At 43.6% G+C, this 23,386-nt stretch overlaps 3 protein-coding genes across 3 annotated transcripts; 1 reads left to right on the top strand and 2 right to left on the bottom strand.

The window, feature by feature from the left end:
- Positions 1-380: 380 nt before the first annotated feature.
- Positions 381-6,399, bottom strand: fkbp9 (FKBP prolyl isomerase 9). Its single transcript, XM_028395389.1, has 10 exons — positions 6,197-6,399; positions 5,080-5,225; positions 4,130-4,319; positions 3,904-4,049; positions 3,584-3,773; positions 2,867-3,012; positions 2,589-2,778; positions 2,017-2,162; positions 1,383-1,546; positions 381-1,275 (listed from the first exon to the last, which is right to left on the bottom strand). The coding sequence occupies exons 1-10, from the start codon at positions 6,397-6,399 to the stop codon at positions 1,096-1,098; spliced, it is 1,701 nt and encodes a 566-aa protein (XP_028251190.1). The 3' UTR covers positions 381-1,095.
- Positions 6,400-7,351: 952 nt separating this feature from the next.
- Positions 7,352-10,826, top strand: crtap (cartilage associated protein). Its single transcript, XM_028399214.1, has 7 exons — positions 7,352-7,938; positions 8,360-8,509; positions 8,949-9,120; positions 9,208-9,336; positions 9,418-9,563; positions 9,907-9,990; positions 10,546-10,826. Exons 1-7 carry the CDS (start codon positions 7,477-7,479, stop codon positions 10,591-10,593), a joined length of 1,191 nt encoding a protein of 396 aa, XP_028255015.1. The 5' UTR covers positions 7,352-7,476; the 3' UTR covers positions 10,594-10,826.
- Positions 10,827-12,007: 1,181 nt separating this feature from the next.
- susd5 (sushi domain containing 5) lies at positions 12,008-20,493 on the bottom strand. The gene is made up of 5 exons (XM_028400927.1): positions 20,225-20,493; positions 19,235-19,412; positions 16,674-16,783; positions 15,710-15,898; positions 12,008-15,178 (listed from the first exon to the last, which is right to left on the bottom strand). The coding sequence occupies exons 1-5, from the start codon at positions 20,310-20,312 to the stop codon at positions 13,290-13,292; spliced, it is 2,454 nt and encodes an 817-aa protein (XP_028256728.1). The 5' UTR covers positions 20,313-20,493; the 3' UTR covers positions 12,008-13,289.
- Positions 20,494-23,386: the final 2,893 nt, after the last annotated feature.

Below are 23,386 nucleotides of genomic sequence, written 5' to 3'. Positions count from 1 at the left end.
ATGTTCTGACTGCTTCATCTCGTTTTACAGTTCTTCTTCATGATCAGTTCAGGGACTGATGATCAGTTCAGGGACTGATCATCACCTACTGCAGATCACCAAATGGAAGCAGCATGGCGCTATTTAGTACTGACCACATGTTTAATTGGCCAAATACAGGAACAGTGAATAAGTTCTACGTTTTTGTCTGTCTGATGTTGTATTTGGCTATTACTACGACAGAAGAAAGTGATCATGAGCTCATGAAGTTTCTTTTTTCAAAGCATTAGCGGATGCTACATGTTAGCAATGCTATTGTTTACTTCCAATTTCTAAGTGTAGTCAGTCTAAATACAGAGATACATTCAAGGACCAAAGAACAGACAAAACCAAAACACATGTTAAGGTCAGGCCATTTAATAGAATGTGCTGATGTTGTCACTATTGAGCTTTCTCCTGACTGAAAAAAAATAACACAAACGTACTACATTTTTACTCACTCTCTCTCTCTTTCACGTGTACACACACAAACACACACAGTCCTAAGCTGTAGCTGACGTCTGGAGAATGCTGTGGATGGTTTAACAAAGATGTCTTGGCATTTCAAAGTAAAACAAGAGGAGGATGAAATGTTATTCTGGTTTAATACTTTGTCCATCTGACGACCAGTTCCCAAAAACTTGAGCTTAGCACAACAGTAGAAGTCGTTGAATGTGGAGAGCAAGTAGTGAGGCCTTGGTTTGTTCGCTCACATAGGAGTGCTTTTATACCCTTCAAAATACAAAAAAAGGTCACATAAAACAAGAGCCACAGAGAACTTGATGAGCATGGAGGTAAAAAAAAGTCATTCACTGTCATCATAGTCCTCAGGTTAGTGTTTTCTTTTCAATATTTAAAATAATCTTCCTAAAATCCTCCATCTTTCTCCACAGACTCATTTGGCACTGAACAGACAGGAAACTCTTGACCAATATTTGAGTCCACAAAATAAAAATAAAATCTCTCTTGGAACATTTTCCTCTCCACACCGCACCTACTGGACACACTACCACCCCCAAAAACCCCTTATTTCCCCCGCTGTCTGACCCTCGACCCCGCACCCTGATCTGAGTCTCGTCATAGCTCGTCGTGAGCAGCAGGTTCGTCTGCTTTGAGTTTAAATTCTGCCTCTGTGATCACTCCGTCTCCGTTACGATCCTGGTTGGAGAACATGTTGTCTATGATGCGATAAGGATCAAAACCAGGAGCCAGGCGGCCTTTACCCTCGTTCACCTGCCGCATGATGTAGTCAGTGAACTGTAGAAACACAGGCGGAAACAAAGAAGGCAAAGTAAAGGTAAGAGAAAGGAAACATGTTATTGGTTATTAAAAATATCTTTATCTAACAGCAGGTTATCACATACCTCAGAGGCCTCCACCTGCTTGTTGCTGTCTTTGTCCATCTCACCAAAGAGGTCAGGTGACACATCGTTGTTCCAGATGAACATGTAGCCTTCTGGAAGTCCTTCCTCTAGGTCAACCAGCTCGATGTCAAAGATCAGCACAGCGCTTCCTGGAACTTCATCAGCTACACACACACACACAACCCACGATCTTAGGTTTAACAGCCAAATTTAGTCAAATGTTTATGCAATATTATTTTAGTTTATTGTGACAACTTGAGTGTTGCTCTGATATTAATTTATTGATAGGATTACTCTCATGGCTGTAACAGTCATCTGCATTTACGGTCTAAACTCTGGTGTGTAAAAGTACGACTGCATGCAATGTGGCCATGACTCACCTTTTTGTTGCTCAGGCATTAATCAGAAATAAAGGCGGCACCCCAAGGCCACAGAATATGGTTAACCCACAACTTTGCTGTTATGTTCTGAGTGAGCGTTTCAAGTGTATGTATCATTGTTTGCACAGCATCCTGTGTTAATGTAACCTCTGTGCTGAACTTTGGGGTAAGTGCAACAGCCAGGCTGTCACAGACAGAAACTCTGAACACCATGCTGTGTGTATCCTTTGTATCATTTGTCTCTAGTCACTTACTGACTCCTCTCTCTCCATAACCAAGATGAGGGGGGATAACAAGGTGCCTTTTCTCTCCCACACACATGTCCATCAGTCCGTCCTCCATTCCTGGGACGACCTGGTTGGCTCCCAGGACGATGTTATACGTCTTTCCATAGTTATGCCTGGAATAAATCAAATCATCATCCTATTATTTTTGATAAATATGGGTTTTACTGTGCAAATCACAAGTTATTGAATGATGCCATGCTAGCTTCAGGTAGGTTATTAAACCCACTCTCACAGGTGAAAGTCACATTTTCCAACTTTTCTTGCATGTAAATATTTTTTCTCTCACAGATGTTTTTACTGCTAAAGCATGTGACTGTTTGCATGTGGGTGTAAAGTGAAACTTCAGAAACGGGTAGCTGTATTTGTTTAATGCAAATCAATATATTAAAATAAAGTGCTTCTGTAAGCAAGGCTAAAGGGCGTAAAAACAGGAACTGTTACAGATGTTTTTCCATTTCTAGCTCTGCAGAAGTTCAGCCATCCTGCCTACACTATTTTTGTTTTGTTTTGCTTCTCCAAAATGACAGAGGTAGACTCACGTGGAGTCAATGCTGGTGCCGTCCATCAGAGAGGCATTGTAGTGATATTTGATGAAGTCTCCCTTCTTGGTTTGCTTATCACACTGTTCTGGTTTGAATGTGACAGTGGTCTTAGTGCTGTCTGAGGGGTTGTGGAAGTCGATGATGTGAACATCAAACACCAGCACAGCTGAACCTGGAATCTTTGAACCTGAGCAAGACAGAAAAAAATATTAAAGTCTGTAAACCTAAAACTACAGATGTTTTTGTGGTCCAGATAAACACACACACACACACACCTGTGCCTTCTTCTCCATAGGCCAGATGTGGGGGGATGGTAATGGTGCGTCTCTCTCCGACACAGACTCCAATCAGACCCTCATCCATGCCGGCGATCACATAGCCATGGCCGACATAGGTGTCATAGGTGCGATTACGAGAGTAGCTGAAGAGAAAAATATTTGCTGATTACTGTACATTTTAAGAAACACTTTCATCGCATGTAACTTCACATTTCTGGCAAAAGATTAAGGAAGAGGTTGGACCTGTGGCTGGCATCCGAAAGGACGTGTTCATGTTTTATACTATGTTAGTGGGCAGGTAGCAATAAAACAAAACACCAAGTCTGTGATCGCCACTTCCTGGCTGAAGAGATAAACTACACAAAGAATATATAATACAATTTACAGCATTATTATTATTATCATGGCTTTTAATCTAGCAAAGAATTCATATGATACTAAAATATATACCGTGTTACATCAAAGAAAAATCATATTTTTGAGTTGAATAGACTTTTATAACAGTAATATTTTAATATTTTATATTACTTGAGCTCTCACTATGTATCTGCGGTGAGTACCACCATAAGAAGAGAGAAGATAACAACAGCAGCGCAAACAGGAAACCTTTAAGTTTCTATTTCTCTCCTGCACGTCTGCAGTGCACAGGGAGATGCTGCCACCTTCAGTCTGCTTGTGGAACAGCATATGGTAAAGTAAAACACCAATACACACCTGGAATCAAAGAATGTCCCATCCAGCAGGCTGCCGTTGTAGTGGTAGCGTACAAAATCTCCAGCGACAGTTTTCCTGGGGCAGGACTCGGGCAGCTGTTGATTGGTCACCGTGATGCCGTCTCTGGGGTTGTGGAGGTCCAGCAGGACCACATCAAACACCAGAGACGCCTGTCCTGGGATGTCACTACCTGTGGGGAGGAAAAGGTGCAAGAAATGACAGAATTATTTTCTTTACTCCTTCTATAATCTTTCAAGGTGCTGGCAGCCATACAACAAACAACGCTCCAGGCATGTGTCCAATACAATGTAAACACTCACCGTCTCCATTCTCTCCATATCCAAGTGATGGGGGCATAGTAACAATACGTCTCTCTCCAACACACATTCCCAGAAGGCCTTGATCCATGCCAGCAATCAGCCAACCGATCCCAACGTAAGTATCATAGGTGCGCATGCGGGTGTGACTACAGCAAAGAGTTAGGTGCTGACGTTATACATGTGCAGGTTCATATAGGTGAGAATAAGGACATTTATCAAAACAAACCTGGAATCAAAGAGGGTCCCGTCCAGCAGGGTGCCATTGTAGTGGTATCGGACGTAGTCAGACACCTCCACCTTTCTGAGGCAGGTGGCGGGTGCGTGGTAAGTGTTGATCTTGACACCGTCCTCCAGGTTCCACACGTCCAGCAGCAGGACATCAAAGTGGAGGATGGAGTCAGGAGGGATGATGTCACCTGCAGGAGGAGGAGGAGAGATGTGTGTTAGTAAAAGATTCTAACAAAACTTTAACATCTTTAATTTGTTATGCAGGAACAAGGTGGAGGAGAGCAGGCACTGTGTGGGTGGTAACCATTAAACTTTAACAGCTGATGAGGTGGCACTTTCTGAAAACCTTCCATCTTACTGCTCTAATTCTTTTTTTCCTCTTGTGATCCCTTTTAATGCTGTAGAGGACACATAGCATCTACCTGTCCACACATGCCCCCTCTTAGCTCGCTCCCATTATCTAAATATTTCATGCACACACACACACACATCAATGATACAATGGTCTCTGCGTGTAAACAGAGCCTCACCACGTAAACAGAGTCTCGCCGCTTTTCCTTCTTGTACTACAATCATGTGACACACTCAGTTTTGACCTGATTTGATTCAGTTCATCAACTAGAAGAGTCGTCTATTTGCAGGGGATGCATAAACATCAGCAGAGCAGCTTCTAACAGATGGGAATCCTGAGCTAAAGCTGCTTCCTGTCCCTCTGACATCATCCAACATGGATGCTTGGGAGCAGGCCACTTCCTCTTTGCTACAACAGACTCTTGGAAAAGACTTCATCAAAGACTTCTGTCTGTGTCACCTTTAGGGTGAGCTGTGGCAGCAGCTGAAAGCGCTCAGTCATCTGGTAACAAACACTAGTGTTTGTTTTACGCTCAGTAAAAGCACGTGGAAGGACAGATGCAGGTTCTGATACAGATTCATACTGTGCAAACATACCGTATCCTTGCTTGCCATAGGCGAGCTGAGGGGGGATCTTAACCAGTCTCCTCTCGTTGACACACATCCCCACCAGAGCTTTGTCCATTCCTTCAATCAGCTGCTTCTTGCCGACAAACACATTGTAGCTGCTGCTGCGGTCGTAACTGGAGGGGGAAAAACAATTTGATACAATTTTAACCCATAAAGACACTTTTTAAAAGTTTTTCTTTTCTTGTGGTGTGTTTTATTTTTTTTTTACATCAAAGCTCCTTCATATCATACATGTCTGTTTGACTCACGTTTGATAAAACATGGTCACAAACTTAGCAAACACCGCAGAGGCTAGATTATGATATTGTACATTAGATGTGACTAATAATAACAGTTGTTTAGTTTTCTGTATCTGGGGCTTCTTAGGTCCTCGGGGGTCCAGGGCCCTGGCAGTTGGCCCCTTTGCAGGGTGTATGGCTGATCCATTCCCAGGAAGTCACATGTGCCCAGTAAGAACAATGGGCTGTCAACCTGTCCCACCACCACAGCCCCTCTGTAGTCTCATAGTGATTACGGTAGACAGTTGTTAGACACACCTGAATCAGTCAGTCAGACCAACACAGGTAAGTATGGAGACACTTAGACCCACCCACTGAGGTCCTCCACCACATATAAACCATGTTTCCCCACCAAACAGAACTGATGAAGGAGGAGCAGAGAAACATCCTCCAGGAAACTCTACAAGTCCAGCTGCTCGCTTCACCCCATTGAATGAAAATGACCTGCATGGCTGAGAGTCTTCATAAACATATGGCTAATCCAGTCACTGATTTTCAAAGTGAAGACCTTTAAAAGTCCTGAAACGAGGTTTCAGTTTATGCATAAAGGACAGGAAATTCAGTGTGATCTAATCTATAACGTCTAATTTAACAGGAAAACTGCATCTGATCAGGCTGCAGTGTTTTGAATAATCCCTGCCACGGTGGATGATATGAGAATGTTCTGCAGCCCTTTGGTTGAGCCTCACAGCTCAGCCTGCCTGCGTGGCTCACAGGGGCGAACCACCGCGCGCACTTTTACGCACCGCGCACGCTGTTGGCACCGAGCAGACGGTACCGAAGTGAAACTACGAAAAAATACTCACCTAGAATCGAACTTCTTGCCGTCCGGGAACGTGCCAATGTAATGATACCTGACATAGTCGCCTACTTTAACTGCGCGCACACACTGCTCCGGTTCGAAAGTTTTCTCAATGATGATGTCGTCTAACGGTACCGGAGGTGCGTTGCAGGCAGCGAACGCCACCAGAACCGAAAGATACAAAACCCAATGCACGCACTCCAACATTTTCAACGCCGACAAACTTTCAGACGATGGAGATAAACTGTGGGTACGGTCTGTATGTGTGTGTACTGACTGCCTCCCGGTTGGTTTCCTCTACTCTGACCCGAGTAGTCCTGCCCCTGGTCCCAGTGTAGGAATGATCACGTGTCAAGTCGAATGAAAACACGCACCACTTCCGATTAAGGTTTCCAGATAAAACCTTAACTAAAGGCTTTACGTGTCAATTGATATTAAAGAACGAACGTCTGTGTGTTTAAAAATAAAAACATCAAACATGTGTATGAGAAACAAACACATAAAAATGAAACCTAAACATAACGATGTGCTCTTATTTTGAAATTACTTTTCTATTTCCTGTGTTTCTCTCCAGCTGCCTCGCAGCTCTTTGCGATTGAATGGGATAATTAGGAGCACCACGTATTGCTCTTGCGCAGTTGCAGCCTCCAAGATGTGTCAACGTGGTAACGTAGGGGTCTCCACACAGCTGCTGACACATCCCCCCCTCCAGAGTCCACTTAAAAACCAATAATGCACACATCTGACTGCGCATCAGAGTCACAGTAAAGATGTAACAATGATTTTACGCATGGAGACAGCTGTGATGCTGGTGTTCAGGACTTTAGATGGGGGGGGAGACCATGCAGGAATGTCTCTACGTGGCAGTGGGAGGGGGAGGGACACTCTCAACAGGGGTTTAATTAGTGGCCGGGAAGCAACAGGTTTAAACTTTAAGGAGAAGCTTTAAAAAGATTTTTAAAAAACACTCTAAAGTCAAATTAAAAATATAATGTATTAGTTTCTTCTACACCTGACCCATCATTCACTCTGTTTGTTATAACAGGGGAAACTTCAGTCAAGTTGTAACTTGTACTGTAAAAGGACAGAACAACAGCAGTGATTTACTTAGTGGGAGGAGGAGCTCCAGCTGCCCCCATTCTCTGGAGCGACTGTAATCCAGCCCTGCGCCCGGGGGAGGGGAGGCTTCGTCCGGATACGTGGTAGAACTTGAGGCGGTCCTACAGACCCACGCACACCGATCGTATGGGCTCTTCCCCAGCCAACCCCAGACTTTAAAAAAAAATGGCAGCCTCCACTTCTTCCCTAGTCTTCTCTGCGTTATTAATAGCATTTTTCATCTCTGTGGTGCACTCACAGTATGAAAAGTACAGTTTCAGGAGTTTCCCCAGGCATGAGTTGATGCCTCTGGAATCCGCGTACAAGTTCGCGCTGGATCAGTACACGGGGGAGAAGTGGAAGGAGACGGTGGAGTACATGGAGGTGTCTCTGCGCCTCTACCGGCTGCTGCGGGACAGCGAGGCCTTCTGCAACCTCAACTGCAGCTCCGTTAGGCTGGACGACGAGGTGAAGTTTGCGGAGTTTCCAGAGTTGCGGTCGTTTGGGAACGTCATGAAGAGGGCGCAGTGCCTGAAGCGCTGCAAACAGGGGCTGCCCGCTTTCAGGCAAACCATGCCCAGCCGGGACACCATAGATGAATTTGAGAAAAGGGAGCCGTACAGATACCTTCAGTTTGCCTACTTCAAAGTAAGCGCATGCATCTCACTCCAGTAGACTGCTCAGCAGAGTTTCTGATCTGTGCTTTAACGTATTGGTGATCATCAATTTGATCATTTGATAGATTTTTTTATTACATATAGCTTTCCTGCAATGCGTCTTGACGTCAGCTACGTGCCACGGATGCACAGGGGGTCAGATGTGTTAAAAACAACTGATTCTGAACTACCTAATAAAAAGTAGAATAAAGGAGGACTCATTTATCCTCCACCACCATAAGATGATGTTATGAAGCACAGGGAAAACAGGTCACTGACAATGCAGACTGATGCAAACTGTAATCTGTGTTAGTAAAAGATATGGTGCAGAAAGTTAGTGCACTAGAATGAAAGTATAATGTGTACTTGAGTTGGAATACCCACCTGTATAATGTGTGTGTTTTTTGTCCCAGTCCAACAACCTGGCTAAGGCGGTGTCTGCTGCCTACACCTTCCTGCTGAAACATCCAGATGATGAGATGATGCAGAAGAACATGGCTTACTACAAGAGCCTGCCGGGGGCCGAGGAGCACCTCAAAGACCTGGAGACTAAATCATATGAGGTACAAACATACACAGGAAAATATAATGTGAAGCTCTACAGTGGATCCTGTCTTCTCCGGTGGCTTTGAGCGCGTCCCACCCATACCCACATGTCTTTGTAAACACACCACTGTTACTATTATTGGCTCTGTGGGCGTGTGGATGTGGTAGCAGCCTGTGGTCCGCAGCCCAAATGAGCCTGATATTATGAGCTTCTCAGTGTGTGAGTGGCCAGGCTTCAGTGTTGATAATGTGATTCTCTTAAACAGCATTTTATCTACTTTATTTAAACTTACGATACTTACTATTTTATTGTAAAAAATATAATTTTAAGAAGCTGCAAAAACACCTGAACTCTGCAAACACCATCACTCACTAGGAATGTATAAAGTCTTTTCCTTAACGTGCAGCACTTCTGAGCATGACTTCCTCCACCGGTTTTGTCTCGTGGCTTTTCAGACCTTGTTTGTGCGAGCGGTGAGGGCGTATAATGGAGAGAACTTCCGTACCTCGGTGACAGATATGGAACTGGCCCTGAGGGACTTCTTCAAAGTGTACGACGAGTGTCTGGCTGCATCTGAAGGCCCAAGAGACGTTAGAGACTTTAAAGACTTCTACCCCTCCATAGCCGGTCAGTCCACGCGCGCACCATTACCATATGACCCCGTCTGTGCTTCAGGAGGAGTTTATTCAGAGCTTTGATGTCTTTCATTTACAGATCACTACACAGAAGTCCTCAACAGAAAGGTGAGATGTGAGAGTGATCTGACTCCTGTTGTTGGTGGTTTTGTCGTGGAGAAGTTCGTGGCCACCATGTATCACTACCTGCAGTTCGCTTATTATAAATGTGAGTAGCTTGCATTGACTCAACTCTTATTGATTTGCGTTTTTCCTAGAAAGGCCTTTGAATTAAGTGTTGTGTTTCCAGTGAATGACCTGAAGAATGCAGTGCCATGTGCAACCAGCTACATGTTGTTTGACCCCAAAGATGAAGTCATGAAGAACAACGTGGCCTATTACAACTTCCACAAAACCCAGTGGGGTCTGACAGAGGAGGACTTCCTCCCCAGATCTGTGAGTGTCATTTAAGATCACACACCTCCTTCACATCCACTGCGAAAAGCCTCCCTTAATACAGAGCAAGGCTAGCTGTTTCCAGTCTTCAAACCACACATGCTAAGCTAATCTGTGGCTGGGTTTAACTACTTGATGCACATTTAGGTAAATGTTCATCAGTTTTTGTGCAGCTGTTCTGCAGAAAGGTCAACACAATCACTCCTCTTATTACTCTGCCTTTACACGTCTGTAGAGAATACATGCATACTGATACTGTCTGATTTTGGATGTGGCCTTTGCCTCCGTTCCCTTGTTTGTGTGACTGCAGTATAACACTGTTGTGTATGTGTGTTTGTCACAGGAAGCAGTGCGGTTCTACAATCAGACCACCATGCAGCTACAGATGTTGGAGTTTTCCAAACAGCGCCTGGCGAGCGATGATGAGGTGTGTGCTTATATTTACAGTGTGTTAGTGCATCACAGGATGCACCCGGCCAGGCAGGATGAGGTTACTTTTGGCCAAATGAAGGGAACATAAGATACAGTGAGCCTAGCCCTAAAAATAGATTTGCATATTTCCCATGAATCCGGGTACAGTTTGGATTGGGTCTCTCACTCGATCTGTCCTTGTGTAACCTATGGAAAAACCCTGGATTCTCCACTCTGGTCACATGACGCCCTGCAGTACAATGTCCCCCTGTGTTTATAGAGGTGCAGTACCTCAGGGGACCATGGAGTGGCAGCATGACATTGCATTTCTTTAAGTTATTATGATGCAGCACAAAGAGCACGGCCATCAGTGTGACCTACCATAAGCCAGGATTACATGCTGTATGTGTTAAATAGCATTCAGTCTTTGACTGTAATCTTTTTAGTGATGCACAATATGAGAAATCACAGATAGACATGCGAGTGAGAGGATTTATGGTAATCCACTTTGAAACATAACAGGCCTGCTTGAGTTGTCTTGTTCATTCTTGTCTCTTGTGTGTGTCCACAGGGGGACGTGGTGGAGTTTATAGACGAGTTCCTGGATGAGGATGAATAGCACACGTTGGAAACATTGAAACACAACTTGTCTTTTCTTGGGTTTTTTCAAGAGTCTCTAAATTATCACTGTGTTTTTTAACCTTACAAATACTGCTTTTATTTTTGTGCACCAAATATGTGTTACAGTTGTAGGGACTCACAGCACAGTGAGAGAGACAGAAATATTTTTATGAATCCATTCCACTGTGAATCATCTACATTGCCTTTCACAATAAAATAACTTAAAATCTAGTCTTTGTATATCTAATCTTCATACAATGTTTTAACAGACAATTCTCATTTTCAGTCAGTTTGGCTGGAGAAAAAAATAACAGAAAGAGGACAGAAGAATGGCTGAGCTGAGAGTTGTCCAGAGAAAACACTGAGCTGTTTAATACTGTTTGAACATTGAGTCTCTGTGCAGTTTGTCACACAGTGATGTTAGAAACCCACAGGGGAACATTCCCTCTGTATTACTCTCAGACTCTGCACCTTCCTCCTTGTCTGCCTCTATTTACCTTACTCTTTTATTACATTTCCTTTGACTTTAAACTTGTCTTCTGCCAAGGACAGCGGCTGGCAAAGATTAAATGCTCTGATGGAGGTCTGATTGTCAGGAGTGAGCGTCACATGTCGTGATGGACAATTATTATTACCTGATTATTATTACCTGTTTGATCACAGCAGAAATGGAAACCACGTGTTTGAAAGTTTATTGTGACTTAGAGAACACAGGTACAGTACACATTTCATCCTGACTTCACACACATCAGGCTGCTTGAGATGAAGAAGAAACATGGACTGATCTTTGTCAGTGATGAAGGTCATGACCCTGGTAATCCTAAATCCAATTTTATTCTTGGTATTGTGCTTGTGTGTGTGTTTGACCAGAGAGCTCAATCTACAGCGTGGTCTTTTTTTTACTAGTGAAATGTGGGCTAGTTTCTAATGCCACCTGTGTACAGTATGTACAGTAAGACTACAGTCAAAGATTCATATTTACAGACAACAGGTCCTTCATGCCCCTCACCGTATTGTTTGTACCCAGACACAATATTTTATATTTATTCAAATGAATTAAAGCTACAGTGCTGAATGTCTGTCTCCCCCGTCTGGCAGCATGAGCAATTACACAAGTTAACACATCAGAAATGTTTCCTAGGATGTCCTTTGGATTTTTGTATGAGAGGCTTTACCATGTAGTCTGCACTGTGTGTGCGGCTATGCTCTGCATTTCAGCACATCTACACACATGGATTTCACACACGTTATTCCTCACTTAGCTGAGTATACTGGATGTTGACATATTGAGAGATGTAAGAAAAAAAATGTCATTATTCCTTTCTACAAACCACCACTGACTGTTAACAGTGTATAAAGCACTTTCTAGCCCTACAGTTGACTTTCTACATCAGTAAATGCACACTATGATATTAAAGTTGAAATTCTCTCATTTTAATGTATTTACATTCCTTTATGAAAAACAATGTTGTTATTCTAAACAGCAGTTTTAAAATATTAAAACAATTAATATCGCTGTATCCTACACAGCTACAGTACATTGTAAATACTTCATTTTTGAACTAGGGCTGCAGAATAAATCAAATTTATGAACTCTGAATCTCTGGCCAAACTAAGTTAAACTGGCTGAAATACTTGAATATTCACTTATCAAAGATACAAATGTTACTATGTTTCCATGACGCCTGCTCACAGAAAGAGGGACGTGCCTCTTTGGAAAGATTGTGCTGTTTCAGTGAAGTCCTACTTATGGATAAATTTAGAAGTTTCTTTTGGGGTTTGTGATTCTTTGTTGCCATGGCAGCCCCACAATCTCTAGGTTGTTTGAATGCTGTCAGCATTCGGTCAGAGACTTCAAACAGTGTACCGGTGACCGCCGAATTACACAGACCTAACACACACACACATTTCCTCTCTCTCACACATACATACATGGGGCTGAATATGCAGTCTGGATGCCTCTGTATGTCTCACTCTTTGCTGAGTGTCAAATCCAACAGAAGCAGGAAGTGTTTTTCCTGCCATTTGCCTCACTCTTTATGTTTTTTTCCCTGGCCTGCCTTTTCCCTGTTGTCTTCATAACTTTCACCATCATCCTTCTTCTGCCATTTGACACAACCTACCCAGCTAAACTGCCTGAAATATAACTCAACTCACTCAAGAAGACAGCTTCTTGAGTGGTTATATATTATAACATACAAAGAAATATCAATAAAACAATCACAACAACAATAAAAAGAGCACTCAAAAAGTCAAGAAAACAACAGCACAGAGAATCTTTACCACATTGTCCAAGACCTTTGGGGGTTGAAGTCTGTAGATTCAGGCTGGCAGGCTCTGTGTTGAGGTCATTCCTTAATAATCTCATTCCCTCAGACCCTGGAGTTGAGTCCAGCCGGGGCACAGCCCCTTTATGTGTCCAGCGAAATGCAAAGATTTGAAGATAATGTATAGGTATAACAAAGATGGAATTTCTAGGTGACCGTTTTTCTATGTTAAGAATCGGGTCTGACAGCTATACAATATTTTCTCCTAAGTCTGCAAAGTGTCATCATACCTATTCAAGATCTTCAAATATGCAGTAGTTATTAACAAGATCAAGGTCTGTGCCTTCCTCTAAACTTGTTCTGAATCTTTCCGTCTTTCCTAAAAGCCTCCGCCCATCATGAGAGTCCCTCTCCTCATTTTTCACTCCTACACCTTTTGCTGCATCTCTATCTGTTGGCCCTGTCTGGTCTGACTTTGGCCCTTCCCATTCATCTCATACACTGAACTCTTCTGCTGTTGTCGTCGGTAACACCACACCCCCACGATGATAGCCGTGACGACAGCACATACTGCCACTATAATGGCTGCCACTGTGGGACCTCGGCTGGAGGAGCTTGGAGGACGGGGAGGGCAGTCCTCACCCACACAGATCGCCTCCCCCATGTCCCCTTCAACCTTGCCCCTCTCGCCGGTCTCACCAGGCAGGTCTAATACTCCTGTGAATTTGTCACCATCGTGCACCGGAGGAACCGGGCCATGATCGAGGAAGGGGTGCTCAGTGAGATCACCTTGCCAGGAGTGGGTGGGAGCAGCTTGTTGTGTGTCATAGTCTAGGGTGTCAGAGTATGAAGGGGTGTTTGAAGGCTGTATGCTGTCAGGGGATGGAGCAGAGGTCTGTTTAATGCCAGGCCACATGTCTTCCTCCACTCCTGCTTGGTCTAATTCAGTCACCGTGGTGGGAGAGTCATGTTCCTCTGGTAAGCTTGTGTAAGGAACAGGTCTACGAACGTCCACCTCATTGGGTCTGTCTGTGGTCTTGACAAAAGTCCCCCTCTCTCTGTCCTCTTGACTTACTTGTTCTGTAGTGGTGTCATCATTTTCTTCGACAGGATAGCCATCCAGCCAGGTCTCATCTGTGCTGGCCTTTCCTCCGGCCTTCCTCTGGGTGACGTTCTGTTGCTCATTGGTTGCTGTTGAAATGATTACACGCCGGTGACCATCATCATCTTCATGGCTATCATGGTCATCATAGCTGTGATCATCTCGGCGTTCATGATCATCACGATCATCACGATCATCATGATGATCATGATCATGATGATCATCATGGTCAGTGTCATGGTTGCTGTCATCTTCATCCAGGTCATAATGTTCTCCTCCATCGTCATGGTCATCATGGTCCGGATGTTCCTCGGAACCATGAGGATGCTTTCCATCACCATTATCATCAGTTGGATCATCATGATCTTCATAGCTTTCGTGTTCATCATAAGTATCATCGTGATCGTCGAACCCCTGACTGCCATGGCGAACATGGTGGCGGTCCTCTTCATGTTCACCCATGTCATAGTGATCATTGTGATCATCATTGTCTTCATAGCGGTCTCGTCTGTCCAGATCATCATGCTGATCTGGATGTTTCACATGATCATCAAGTTCTTCATCTTGGTGACTGTCGCCATCATCTGGATCATCGTAGCGGCCGTCTTCATGGTCATCATGGCGACTGTCTCCATGATCATCATCGCTGTCTTGCTCGGGATCACGATGGTCAACTGTAACAGGATGCTGGAAGGACTTCTCTTGACTCTCGTGCTCTTTACTCTCCTCTGATTGGGCTCCTGAGGCTCTCTGTGTTGTCTGTGTGACAGGATTGGTGGAGACAGGCGGTCCCTCCTCCTGAAAGGCCTCAGAGGGGAACCAGAACATGTGTTTTTGGGAGAGAAGAGAAACAGGTGCTTCTGTGGCTGGAGCTGCATCAGTCCTGACCACCTCGCTCCTCTCCTGCTCCCAGCTTGGGTGGCCTATGAAGTCCTCAACAGCCCTCTCCTCGTTTTGTTCTCCATCCTCTGCATCTCCTTCATACTTCCCTCCCCCTTCATGCTTTCCATGCTGATCTTGATGCTCATGCTCTAGAGTGACAGTAAAACTTGTCTCTTGTTGCTCCTGGCTCCTCCTTCTTTCTGGGTATGCAGCTCCATACACCTCCTCATGTACCTCGCCTTGAGCCTCCTGTGGCCCTTTATTCTGGCGCTCTGTCACTCCATAGGTGTCTGTGAACTTGTCCTCATAGTCCACATGGCTTTCAGTCTCACCTGCAGGAAGAGGAAACTTTATACTTTATCATGTTTCACTGTGTTGAAGTAAGTAAGAAATCCTAAGTCTTTTGCATTTGTGGCTTCCTGAATTAAGAATTTGTTGGAGAGATAGACCAAAAAACAAACAAGTGGAACAGGACAACAACACATTTTCTTCTGTTATGTGCAGATTTATATTGGTCCAGCTCAGGAGCTGAAACATGACTATGACTCTATTAGCTAACCATCCATACAAGCCTGGCATTTTGCTTTCATAGACTCTTCCCTCTGCTATGAACTATGCCACACTATGGTATGTCACACTAAGGTGTCATAGCAGCCATTTTCATCCCAACTGACAACTGAGACTCTGTTTCCCAAAAGCTAGGAATCAAACACCGGTCACATAACAACACCAACAAGCAACATAGTGAGGATGGCTGACCTCAGTCTGGTCTGCTGTCCAGGTCAAAACTTTGAAGTGGAAGTTTTTTTCTTTCACTATTTCTGCCTTCTTCCTCAGCATGAATTATTTAAACCCCTTCTTACCTTTAACACAAATCTGCACTAGTCCATACCACTCGCCACAGCTGTCGCACAGCAGACTGAAGGCAGTGTGCCCGCTTGGCATCACATAACCGGGAACACATGTGTACAGCAGCTCATCTCCCATTTCAAAGCCAGAGTGCTCCTGCAGACGTGCATTTGGAAAGGATGGAGGGTCTCCACAAGGATCACCTGTCAGTGACAAACACAGAATCAACAAAGTAGGATATGAACATTTTTTAAATCCTGAATTGTTGGTCAAACACATGAAAATGTGGATGTAATTGGTCAATGCATTGTATACATCCACTTTTATTGGGTTATTATACCATAAGGATTTCACAGCTGACATTAGCATGATAAATTAGCAAAATTAGCCTCAATTATGGCTGAGTAGTCAAACTTGTCTGTGAATACACTACAAATGTCAGTGTATACAGTGTACAGCCTGGAAGTGCACAGGGAGAAGGATTTGGGAAATGAGACACAGGATTAAGTAAATGTATAAGCAATGGTTATACAGCTTGACTGTAAAGCTGTGTCGTTGCTTTTTCCTGTGTTAAGTGGATGTGAACTGTTCTTTTTTTCCCACAGCGGAGTGTTTGTGCCTGCCTTCGGGGTGTGTGGTAAATAAACAACCACAGTACTGTAGCTCTACTGTTTATTAAGAAGGAGCAGAGACCTCTTCTAGGTGGCGATCAATACTAATCTGATCCAAAAGCAACCTCCCCTGTCAGACCCCTGCCAGTGAAATAGGTATGTGGAATTTGGTTTGGTAGCTGCGGCTCACAAACATTGACGGATCAAGTTATATCGTGAAAACACACACACACAGACCTTTATTCAAGAGTAGACACTGTGCACATGCACTTGCAAGATCAGGAGTAATGAAAGTTGCATGTACAGGGCTCCTTAATTCATTCATGTCTACCTCACATTTATTAGTTTTGTGTGTGCATTTACTGACCTCTGTCTTTGACGCAGAAGGCGTCCAAGTGTGCAGTGTCCACCGTAGCATTCTCTGTCCTCACATCCACTGCTTTCAGTGTACCTCCCACAATATTACACACTGTGGTCCTATACAGACATACACACATAGACAGAGAGAATGATCTACATATAAAGTCAAATTACAGTCAAACACATTAATTAATTACAGACCGGCCTACAGCGATGCATTTTAGAACCCCTGAGGGACTTAAATTATACCCAGTGTGTTTACTTTTAACACACACTCTCACACACTCACTCCTGTAATCACAGAGAGAGACTCCCTTAGAAACACATCTCATGCTTCGCCGAATGGCAGAAACATTTACTCCTTGCATACAATATGCAGTAATGCATTATTGAACTTGATGTTGGTATGTTAACTCTAACAAAGTTGAAATATTTCAAATTTAAAATTCAAATCTTTCTGTACTTTTACATGACTAACATAATGAATGCTGCACTTAAGCAAAGTGTCTATTATTTCCTCATAGTTCTGTAAGGCTCTGGTTTATGTAGGAGAGATATAGAGCACCACAGTGCCGGGCTCCCTTGTTCGCTGCCTGAATTTGTGCCTATAAAAATATTGTTGCAGCATAACTTCAGGATCCAGGAACACACATCATGGCTCAGACATGCTGCAGTATCAGCAGCATGCAACATGTGGCACCATATTATCACACCGTGACACTTTATGGATAGATGTTCTCATGGGAGAAGTGAACTGCATATAGCACAATCATAACATTGTGTACTTAATACAACACATGCTCCGCAGGGACAAATATTGAACAAATTGCACAGCAGCTAAAAGTGCTGAGTAAACAGTCTATTTTTGTTGCTGTATTATTACATTATTAGACCATTTGTCATCCAGAAACACCAGATAAGACTGATGCAAACTTCCCAGGCCAATCAACTCATGTTCCCATAGCTGCTCCTGGCTGGAAAATTCAAAGCTGACCGACTTCACAGACACCATCAGAGGTCAGATACCCCCATTAAAAACAGGTTTGATAAGTAATGTAATGAAAAAGAGACTTGTGTTTAGACGCGAGTGCTACAGTGTGCAATTGAACTAATCAAAGCATCCATGATTGGAAGGAATCTGACTGAGACTCTGAATAGAGGACGGTGTGAGTCATACCCCTTGTGCCATGTTAACTTCTGCTTATAAGGACAAAAGCCTGAGAGTGAAAGAGAAGACAGAAACTGCCAAGAAAACATGCAGTGAAAGACAAAATAACACAAAGGCTGTTTAAACATTAAACTATAGTCCCTGCTGGCATTCGTATAAAGGGAAAAGTTTGACCTCTGTGAGGCAAGTCACCTGAAAGAAGAACCATTTCTCAAATCCATCACCATGGAAGACAGAAGTATTACAAGGAAACCCAAATGTGTGTGTGTGTGTGTGTGTGTGTGTGTCCAGTATTATTGTGTTTGGTTGCTGGGACAGCAGATGTGTGATTGACAGGTAAGAGGAGGATGCGCTCAACATTATGCAACAAACCTACACAGTTCACACCATAGACAGACATATTTTACACATCCACAAGTATGTGAAGGTCCACATGGCGCAAATATTGTCAAGGACACCCGCTTCAGCTGCAGACATGTAAAGTCCAGATAGTGGCAAAATGTCTGATCATTGTCTTTCCTTTACTGACACATCAGAAATACAGAAGAGCAGCCTGGTGGTGTGAAGCTCCTGACTTTGGACAGACGGCGCTGCAGAGGGATGATACACTGTCAAACATGGTAAACGGGTGTGAAAGCTGATGTCCACAGACCAACAGAAGGGAAAAATGTGTCAGCTTTTTCCTCCTACCAGACATTCATCATTTCTAGGGCGGCTGCCATTTCGATAGTTGCAGATGCTTTCTCAGTCCTTCACTAGCGTTAGCCATGCTCTCAGGGTAGCAATGTTTGGCCCAACAACTCATCTAATTAAAACTGTACACACACACTATGACTCCCTCAGATTGGAATGATCTAATCCAGGCAAGCACCATCTCAACACGTTTGTGACCAAATAGGCTAATTAAGGTGTTATCACGTGATAGCTTTGCCACTGACACCATATTACCTTATATTTCTTGGCTTATATTTCTATATAAGCTGAACAGTGTAGCTACCTGTTCAGGGCCTAAATCGACTTCCCATCTGTCTGTGTAGTTCTCTTTTTCTCTGGGTGCTGAAAACTCATGTCATGTTGCCGTGGAGATGAGAGGTGTAAATGGAGGCAGTTGTCGACATGACACCCCGGCTCAGAATTCCCTCCTCCTCCAGGAGGAAACAGAGGAGTCTTTCTCCCTCTCTTCCTCTCCGCCTTTTCTCTTCCCCTCCTGAAATGTGTCACTCCTCTATCTTCCCGCTCTCTCTCTAACTGCCGCTGCTGTCTTTACTTCCTTTCTCTTTCATCCATTTCTACAACCTCCGTCACCCACACACAGAAACACACACACATCAAAATGACCTTTGACATCTCTACAAGATCTCCCTTTATGCCCCCCCTCTTTTTTTTTTTACTTGTCTTACCCCACTGAGCCACCGTAGAGCCACCCACGGGTGCACGAAGAGAAGAAGCACTCCATCACTGCATGACGGAGCTCCTCTGCTGATGCCAAGCGGGCATGATGTGAGGCACAAGCTTGTTCAGCATCTCTGAAGCCCTGCTGGCCAGAGGAGTTCCTTAGGAATAACACAAACACTCGACCTGTGAAGGGACAGAGAGTAAAGATAAGAGGACTCTTTCATTACCTGTCAATAAAATTGAAATTGGCAGCTGTATAAATCAACCTGTTTCCCTCTGGACAAGGGCAGGAAGTGTAAGAATATGACAAATTAAGATTATCCATAAAAAAATCTACAGGCAATACATAAAGTGGTAAATTATGTCTGTTCTAATTAAGATAACCAGTTGTTATGTCATTACATGCAGGTTTAAATGGGTTAATATTTTCGTACAAGCAGCATTATAAAACTTGACAGTTCTGTGTGAGTCTCTGGAGGAGAGCTCAGCAGTGTTAGCATCTGCGCTGTCCTCCTCCTGTGATGGTAAATTGACTTCAGGTGTGATCACAGCAGCACGCTCTCCCCTTCATTACCACCTCATTACCACCTCATTAACAGCTCCGAAAACATTCAAGGAAAACTGTTACAAGTCTGAATTATTAGACATTTTGGGTGCGCTCCATAACCATTACGCACAGGTTTGTTAAAATGAAAAGAGCTGCTTTATGCACTACATGAGTGCTAATCTTATATTATTGCGATGACATATTTGTCATATTTATGTCACCATCCATAATTGTGGACACATTATGGATAATGATGAAACAGAGATAATGAGATAAAGCAGGTGCCAAGTGGTGCGCGCTGCCGTGCGCTCTGGTCTGCGCATCCCCAGCTTTTCCAGAGGCTATTTCTAATGATTGTGTTAGATGATCTTTATATTATATTGAAACTATATATTTTTGTGCGATATCTATTTTTTAAAAGTTTCTCCAGACTTCAATGTTTACTTACCGTCTGCATTCACGCCAGAGGTCACCAAAAGACAAACCAGGCATCCAAACAGCAGTGACTGAACATTTGGGTTAAAACGAACCAGCATCTTTTTCTTATCCCTCCTCGCCTGTAAGTTCACGCGGATTTGGAAAACCTGTCCAAAAAGTTCCAAATGACTTGCACAAACTTGCGGGTCAAAGTGACGGTGCAGAGTCAACTGCTGCTATTTCCCCCTCTCGGCTGACTGAGCGGCAAAAGAGGCTTGTTAACACAGAGAGGATGTCAACGGAAAGAAACCGGCTGCAGCAGCGGCTCAAGAGCCAGGCGCAGTTTATCTCCACAAATAGTCGCAGTGGCAAGCAGATGGAGCACCTGTGTGAAAACTCGCGCGTCCCCGTTAGTAAATACGTCACGGCACAAGATTTTGAGGGTGGGCAGAGCTGCCCCTTTACATGGAGAGAGAGTAAGAGAGTATGAAGTAAAGGCTGCTATTGCTGGTGACGTTGAAGTATAAAAATGTAAGGGAGTGTGCTTTTATGTGGCAGAGCAACACAATGACACTTCAATTGCTATTTATGGACAACATTTAACCCCCAGTGCCTGATGAAGGACCTCAGGTTCAGTACATCCAAAATGGAGCTGATCCTTTGAGAATAATATTTTTAATTAAGGTGCACCATCCCTGTAGGCCAAACTTCTCTCGATTGGATGGTGTGTGTGTGTGTCCCATTTGGTGAGTGAGATAAAGACAGATGGCCACCACATACAGACATTCAGCCTTTGTTTTGAAGAATCTGCAGGTGAAGATAACCCACCCACGCATGCAGGAGCCACACTAGTAAATCTAAATCTGCATTAAAGCCAATAAAAATGCCTTAACCACACAATAAAAATTATCACAGTCTGCACATATGTGTTTTTTTTCAACTTAAATGCTCAACAAATGTTCAGCTTCTCATTTGTAAACAGATGTACGAACATCACATGTTATAATGCCGTTGCCCTCTGCAGATGGATAGTGTACCTAGGCAAGCCACATGGCAAGAACATGTGTCCCACATTTAAACACTCTATTAAGAGAGGTGTGACCTCACCTGGAGGTCATAATGAAGTTAAAAACTTTAGTGGTGTTGGTAAGTGACAATAGCAAGTCAGCACTGCTAGAGATAACGTGCTTGTTTCATGTCATCACCAATGGACTTTCATAGGGACACTGTTGGAGGGTGCTCCTTCTTACAGCATGGTGAAGAAGGCAGCTGCTGAATTCGAACATGCAGTTATGTACAACAAAGTCCAAATGACCAAGATGTCAGCTCGCTGGGTCCTGAAGCTCCTTGGGGCTAATGAAAACCAGATTTGACTCAACATTTATCGTGTGGATCCTGAGCTTCTGTTTTTTTTTGTGGCAAAGAGTGCTGATGGCATACGGATCGTGCTATAATGCAGAGGTCTGTACTGATAAGAGGTGAGCGTTTCACAGTGGTGATGGCTAACATTAAGGAATGTGGATTTAAACTTGTCTGACAACTGCCCTCTTAAATATGAGACTATTACCCACTTCCCAAAGAGAGAGAAAGAGCTCAGTTGTCGCCATTGTTACAGTGATGATGTTGGTATAGCGGCATAGGGGCCAGCTTTTACAAAGGAAGGATCTTTATGCTCCACAAATACTGAAGTATATATGCATGTATAGCTGGTGAAGACTGTCATTTATAACTTTTGTGTGTGCACATACAGATGCAGACATACTTGAAGGTAAAACAACTGAAATGAGATTTTTAATTCCTTTTGGAGTGACACCTTTAATTTGGGAGTCTTTTCCATTTTCATATTTCTCTGTGGCTCCTCTGTCCCACCGGAGTCCACCTTTAAATCTCCCACAATTTCTTTCTCATGTTAGTCCTCCTCCTCCTCTTTTGTATGCATCTGTCGCATTTTTTCATACTGTGCTCATCCACCACTCATCCTTTCACAGACATCCTCTTGAGAGGGTTGGATGAGGAGATCAGGTGGTTGTGAGGATCCTTAGTCATGCATAGGGGGCTATTTCTGGAGAGCCGGGGATCGCACAGGAGAGGGGAGAGCAATGGCGAGGAGAAGAGAGAGACAGTGATTCACACCTGCTCCGTCTCAGAGAAGATGGTGAGAATTATATTTGCTGCAGGTGTCCGGGGAGGCCTCTGTTGCACATCCAGACATCACACAGGTGTGTAATCTCATAGGACTTCAGTACACACCCAATAGCTAATCTGAGCTGCTGAAGTGAACACACACACACAAACACACACACACACACACATACACACACACACTCACACAACCACAAGATTGCTCTGAGTATGTGTGAGACCAGTGACTTCCCATGTGAGGCATGTACTGTCAGAGTGAGGTGGAGTGCAGGTGTCTGATTGACTCAGAGGAAATCAGTGGTCATACTGGAGGAGGATGGGGACAGGGGGAGGTTTTGTCTCCATGGCAACAGCCTCCAGAAACCTCAGACAGTAAGGGGTGGGGTCCAACAGACAAACACGAACAGCGCTCAAAGACCAGAGCTGTAGTTACATGAAAAGAAAAACTAATTCTAAATTCACCAAAATGACAATGTATGTGTGTGTGTGTGTGTGTGTCCCTCAGCTATGTAAAAGGCATAATACTGAGAAATCATAAATACTAATAAAGATTAAAATCTGTAATCAAACACAAATTAAGCTGATAAAAAGTGCATAAACAAAACAGATGGAAGTTAAGAAAAAGTTCAACCATGTGTTGCTCATCAGCTTGTTGTCTGTGTATCAACAGCTGAGGTGTCCTTTAAACGTGAAAGATTCTACAGAAACATGGCTGTGCGTGGACCTGCACGTGCCGTCACTGCGATCATCAGGACACATTCAACACTGAGCTGTCAGCCACAGCTGAATAAGGACGAGTAGGGCGTGTAGCTATTCAAAGAACGGAGTTAATTAATTTGACTGTCGATGAGAGATTGTTAATTAACCATGCAATGCAGTGGGATGAGGTGGCACAGGGATTAAAAATGCGATAGATGGAGATCAAAGGCTACATTTTAGGACAAAGACTGTAATGTGCATGCCAGTGATTTGCTGAAAAATTAAAAAGTTTTGATGAGCCTAAAGCCACGGCTTAAACAGAAAGATCTTTAAAGTTATTGTAATCAAAGGT

The sequence above is a fragment of the Parambassis ranga genome, chromosome 2 (genome assembly GCF_900634625.1).
Source record: "Parambassis ranga chromosome 2, fParRan2.1, whole genome shotgun sequence".
Lineage (NCBI taxonomy): Eukaryota > Metazoa > Chordata > Actinopteri > Ambassidae > Parambassis > Parambassis ranga.
The sequence above is the reverse complement of the archived record's forward strand: the minus strand, read 5'-3'. Positions and strand labels throughout refer to the sequence as shown.

What these genes read in the sequence shown, in the direction of transcription:
- fkbp9 (XM_028395389.1), bottom strand. Translation starts at nt 6,399, where the DNA reads ATGTTGGAGTGCGTGCATTGGGTTTTGTATCTTTCGGTTCTGGTGGCG. An exon ending in CTATGGCAAGCAAGGATACG is followed by an intron (nt 4,320 to 5,079) that starts GTATGTTTGCAC and finishes CTCCTCCTGCAG; the next exon opens with GTGACATCATCCCTCCTGAC. An exon ending in AGCAGGTGGAGGCCTCTGAG is followed by an intron (nt 1,276 to 1,382) that starts GTATGTGATAAC and finishes GTGTTTCTACAG; the next exon opens with TTCACTGACTACATCATGCG.
- crtap (XM_028399214.1), top strand. Translation starts at nt 7,477, where the DNA reads ATGGCAGCCTCCACTTCTTCCCTAGTCTTCTCTGCGTTATTAATAGCA. An exon ending in CTTCTACCCCTCCATAGCCG is followed by an intron (nt 9,121 to 9,207) that starts GTCAGTCCACGC and finishes TTTCATTTACAG; the next exon opens with ATCACTACACAGAAGTCCTC. An exon ending in AGGACTTCCTCCCCAGATCT is followed by an intron (nt 9,564 to 9,906) that starts GTGAGTGTCATT and finishes TGTTTGTCACAG; the next exon opens with GAAGCAGTGCGGTTCTACAA.
- susd5 (XM_028400927.1), bottom strand. Translation starts at nt 20,312, where the DNA reads ATGCTGGTTCGTTTTAACCCAAATGTTCAGTCACTGCTGTTTGGATGC. An exon ending in CTCTACGGTGGCTCAGTGGG is followed by an intron (nt 16,784 to 19,234) that starts GTAAGACAAGTA and finishes ATGTCTGTATAG; the next exon opens with GACCACAGTGTGTAATATTG. An exon ending in CTTCTGCGTCAAAGACAGAG is followed by an intron (nt 15,899 to 16,673) that starts GTCAGTAAATGC and finishes TGTCACTGACAG; the next exon opens with GTGATCCTTGTGGAGACCCT.